At 35.2% G+C, this 4,800-nt stretch overlaps 1 protein-coding gene across 1 annotated transcript in view; it reads left to right on the top strand.

Annotated features, from left to right (window-relative positions):
- Positions 1-4,347, top strand: part of si:dkey-17m8.1 (C-Jun-amino-terminal kinase-interacting protein 4) — a 39,080-nt gene extending 34,733 nt beyond the window's left edge. Inside the window, exons 21-28 of the mRNA XM_056474769.1 lie at positions 122-202; positions 292-359; positions 439-587; positions 671-842; positions 2,824-2,937; positions 3,020-3,118; positions 3,204-3,296; positions 3,403-4,347. Coding sequence (XP_056330744.1) covers positions 122-202; positions 292-359; positions 439-587; positions 671-842; positions 2,824-2,937; positions 3,020-3,118; positions 3,204-3,296; positions 3,403-3,512 — 886 coding nt within the window. The 3' untranslated portion in view covers positions 3,513-4,347. The remainder of the gene's footprint in view (positions 1-121; positions 203-291; positions 360-438; positions 588-670; positions 843-2,823; positions 2,938-3,019; positions 3,119-3,203; positions 3,297-3,402) is intronic.
- The last annotated feature ends 453 nt before the right edge of the window (positions 4,348-4,800 follow it).

The raw sequence follows: 4,800 nt of genomic DNA, 5'->3' as shown, positions 1-4,800 counted from the left end.
AACACTTCATTTTTGAAAGACATTTCAGTATGGCCATGATTGTTTTTACTCCGTAGTACCCTTCGGAGGACAATATATCTTGTTTGAAATGCATCATTCATCTCCTGTTGTCTTCTTGCAGTGTGCTGATCCATTCGTCCTCCAGCTCCAGGCGCCACTGTTTGCAATCAGTCAACCTCTCCGAGGGAGTTCATTCTCTTACGTCAGTGTCTTTAGAATGATTGTGCATTTTGGTTTATGCAAATTAAATTCCAGAGTTTTCTGACTAAATCCCTTCTATGTGAATAAAAGATATTCTCAGGACGAGGTAGTTGCAGGCTTAGCTGATGGGACGCTTGTATTCTTTTCCCACAATTCAGGTGTGTGTTTGCAGTTTTGGCTGTCATTAAGATATGAATTATATTAACCTATATAATTATACTAACTGTCATTTTATAGGCATGTGGGATCTCCAGTCTCATGAGGTGCTCTCACTCGACACACCTCCTTTGCAGCCCATCCGCTGTTGCTTAGCAAAAGAAGGCTGTCTTTGGGTGGGATACTGGAATAAAGTTTACATTATCAGTGCAAAACAACGAAAAATAGAGGTTGGTCTTGAAAGGATATGGTGTTGTTTATTGCTCATTTTGTGCTTCAATCCTCACTCTTTCACTTTTTGTGTTCATTTTAGAAGTCATTCTCAGTGTCTGAGCGAAATGAGCAGCAGGTGCGTTTTCTGTGTGCAGCGGGAAGTGGAGTTTGGGCATCCTGCCGTTTGGATTCCATTCTTAGGCTTTTTGATTGGACAACTGGCCGCCCACTACAGGAAGTAGATTTATCATCCATGGTGTCTAAAGCTTTAGGTATTTGTACTGGACTATATTCATTTATTTTTTGTATAGATTTTTGTTTTTTACGTTTTTGAATATTTCTTTTGAAGTTTGGAGTCGATACATTTTGTATTATTTAAGCCAAATACATTTAACAGTGATAGTTAATTCAAAAACTACATTTTATTCAGCATTTACTCGCCTCAGATAGTTGCAAACTTTTATGAGTTTCTTTATCTGATGAACACAAAATAAGATATATTGAAGAAAGCTGAACATATGTAAACATTGTCATCTATAGTAGAAAAAACAAATGCGATGGACGTCAGTGGTTACTAGTTTCCAGCTTTCTTCAAAAAAATCTTTTTTTTCTTCACAGAAAAAAGTAACAAACAGGGGTGCATTTCTCAAACAATGACGTAAGTTGTAGCTGAACTATCATAGAAAGGCATAATTTGGGAAAATAATGATGTAGTGACAAATGTTTCCCAAAACCCGTTGTCTCTCTGTCGCAGATCCATCGTTTGAACCACGTTAGTTATAACGTATATCACCCATAATGATGCTCTAAACGGGGTGGAGTAACAACTTCTTTAGATAAGAACCCCATAATATCTTTGTGCAAATTATATTATTTTACACGCACACGCATTTAAAAAATCCAATATTAGTTTTGGCAAAAACATGCACTCGTTTTCCACATTAATTAAAATGTATGTAAATAGGACATATTGGGCCTGTATTTCCTTTACAAATATTATTAAGAACGTTACATATTCTATTCTAAAACATATAATTCCCTTACAAAAGCTAACACGTATTCTAATATCATATGTAAATCATATAAATAAATAAATAATGAGGCTATTTATTAAGAAATGAAATAAGATTATTATTAAGATATGGTTTATTTATTTTTTTATTTTTTGGAAAGTCTACTTTTACAATTTGACACATGCATACCACTGCAGAAATGTTCTAACCAACAGGCCCATGTCAAGTACAATACCAGGGTGTCCGCAGGGTCTTAAAAAGTTTTAAAAGTTGATAAATCAATGTAGAGAAATTTAAGGCCCTTAAAAAGTCTTAAATGCTATTTTCCAAGGTATTAAATTTTATATAATTTTTGATTATGCAATGTATGGTTGTATGCTAAAGTTTGCCTGAATTAAATCTGCAAATATCAGGATGCCCTGTAGTCTATAAATTCAATGAAATCCCGCTAGATTTGACATCATGGTGCTTTGTTTACTGCAGTAACCAAGGCAACATCATTATTTCTGCAGTTCTGTAGGTGCCAGCCTGCTGAATTAGCTAGATTTAATAGATTTTTATTCAGTATATGCATAACATTTTAGTTTTTAATTAGTTTCTTATATTAATATTTAGTAAATATACTGCAAGATAAAATCTTGCCAGTGTTTCTGGTTGAAAAGTGGTTATAAAGTCTTAAAATGTAGGTAAAGAGTCTTAAAAGGTATTGAATTTCACTCTCTGATTCCTGTATGTAACATAAATTACGCTTTTAAATAATAGGTCACCTATAGCTTTTATCATAGGGATAACTGGGAATAGACCACATCCAGGAACTATTTCTATCTACAGCTCCAGAGGTGTAGTTGCAAGCATGCAAGTTTGACGCAGTTTGCGAATGTTCGTTGGAATGATAGATTTGGGAAACACCAAATCAACGAACTATGTTTGTAATGACGGAACTTGCAACCTTAGTTGGCTAATGATGGTTTTAAGAAACGCACCCCTAGTTTGGAACAAGTGAAAAGTGAAGGGTCAATAAATTATGACAGAAGTTTCAGTTTTAGGTGAACTTGCTGAAATATTGCATTAACTTGTGTGCTATCTAAAATATATAAACATGTCTGAAAACAAATCTATAAATCTTAAATCCAGTGAAACAATATTTTCAAGTGGTCTCAGATTTCAGTGATGCTTTATTATGATTTTTTTTATAGATTTAATACATTTCTTTAACTGCCTGGCTTTCTTAATTTCATAGGATCTGCATTCCTGTCTCTCTCCCCGCTTCAGATCACAGCCATGTCTGTGGTCAGTGGCCGGCTGTGGGTGGGCACAGGAAGTGGTGCAATCTTCTCAATTCCCCTGTCCCTTAGTAAGTGTTTTGTTCTCATTGAAACAAAGTTTTCTTCAGTGGTTTTATATTTGTAAAATCTATATTGTTGTTGTTTTTCCAGCTTCAGAGTCCTGTTCTATACCCTACTGCTCTCTTGCTTCTGCACAGCTCTGTTACCATGGCCATCGACAAGCTGTCAAATTCATTATTTCTGCTCCAGGTTTGAAAGAAATATTCTTTACAGTATTGAGAAGAATCTTGAATGCTTTATTGATTTTATTTCTGGCATTTTGCAATCACTGTAGGTTGCTATAGTGCTTCTAATTCAGCAGATGGTGCTGCCACTTCCTCTCAGCTTATTCTCAGTGGAGGGGAAGGATACATCAACTTCCGAATTGGTTAGAATTTTCTCTTGACACAATAATGTCGAGAAGCTATATATGTATTCAATTTAGATTATTTTTGAAAATTATTTACAGCTTTACATATTTTGTCCTTTTTTAGGAGATGATGGAAGTGATGGGGCTAGTGAGTATGTCCTACAGAGATCAGAACGAAGTCACATGATTATTTGGCAGAGCCCCATCCTGTGCGTTCCAAGCCCTGCCCTCTGAAAGTGCTTCAGCTTTTTGAGTTCTTTTGAAATACAGTCAAGCATGCTATATGTTATCACTTTTGTAATATGCGTCATGTATCAATACACCCAAAGGGGAAAAATACTACAGATAATTTAAGGCATTAAGGCACAAATGTTTTTTAGGATTTTTTTTTTTATCCACAACATTGATTCTATACCTTTAGGTATATTGTTTGTGGTAAACTGACTTTATATGAAATTGACTTTTCTTTTTTCTAGTCCCATTATGCCTAGATATTCTCTAAATGTGCCTTGCATAATTTCTCTCTCCTATGTCTGGTATGTCTGGCCAGTGTTTTTTTTAATACACAATCTGAATGTTGAAACAAAGTGAGGTTGTTACTGTAATGCTTATCAACAAATTATTACTTTTTATTTTATTTCAATCATGGTGAGTGTTGTATTTGAATTGATGCACGGCATGTCATGACATGATTTTACAGCCTACCTGCAATTAATAACTGTACTTGATTTCTGTTGTGTATCATTTTTTTAAGTGCTTGGTGTTATGGTGAACCTTTTATTTATTTAATCATTATTGGTTGGTGGTGTCTTGTTTGTGAAATTAATTAGAAATTCTGTATGGACATTTTTTTTTAAACATTTTTTGAATGAGCCATGAACACGAGACTCAACCTATTTAATAAGTGAGAGACAGTCACAGCTTTATTACCTGGAAAATGTGTTTCACTTTGTAACTTTGTTGATACACCTTCAATATAATCCTAAACTGTTCAGTTGGTATTGTAAAGTGTTTCAGTATTGTTAAAATAAAGCACTGAAGGTGCATGTGCAATTTTAAATACCGAAAACATTACCAGTGCTTGAATTTTATTCATGTGTCAACTGACATAATTACTACAAAAAGAAAAAAAAAAGTATTAAAAAAAAGTGTATTGGCTCATAATGCATTGTGCTATTCTCATTAGCCTATAGTATAGGTAATATATCACAGTACAGGTACAATTTTTTTTGTTGTTGCAAACACCACATTGTCAATTGTCAGAGTTCAGATATGGCCTAAGTGCTTTCTGTCCTGCGAAGGTCAAGACGTGCTGTGGCCGCGGTGGGGTTTCCGTATGCGGCTGCTGAGCGTGCGAGCGAGCACATCCACGGCGTCGTGTTTTTGTCTTGGTTCCTTTCCTGATAACAAACTCTCAATATTCCCACTGTACCACATGATCCAAGCCCCCATAGACATCAACACCAGCACAGCTCCAGAGTACACCAATAGATCACCGAAGTCACGACCCGCGATTTCAAGT

The sequence above is a fragment of the Danio aesculapii genome, chromosome 16, assembly GCF_903798145.1.
Source record: "Danio aesculapii chromosome 16, fDanAes4.1, whole genome shotgun sequence".
Lineage (NCBI taxonomy): Eukaryota > Metazoa > Chordata > Actinopteri > Cypriniformes > Danionidae > Danio > Danio aesculapii.
This window is presented reverse-complemented; position numbering and strand designations above follow the sequence as displayed.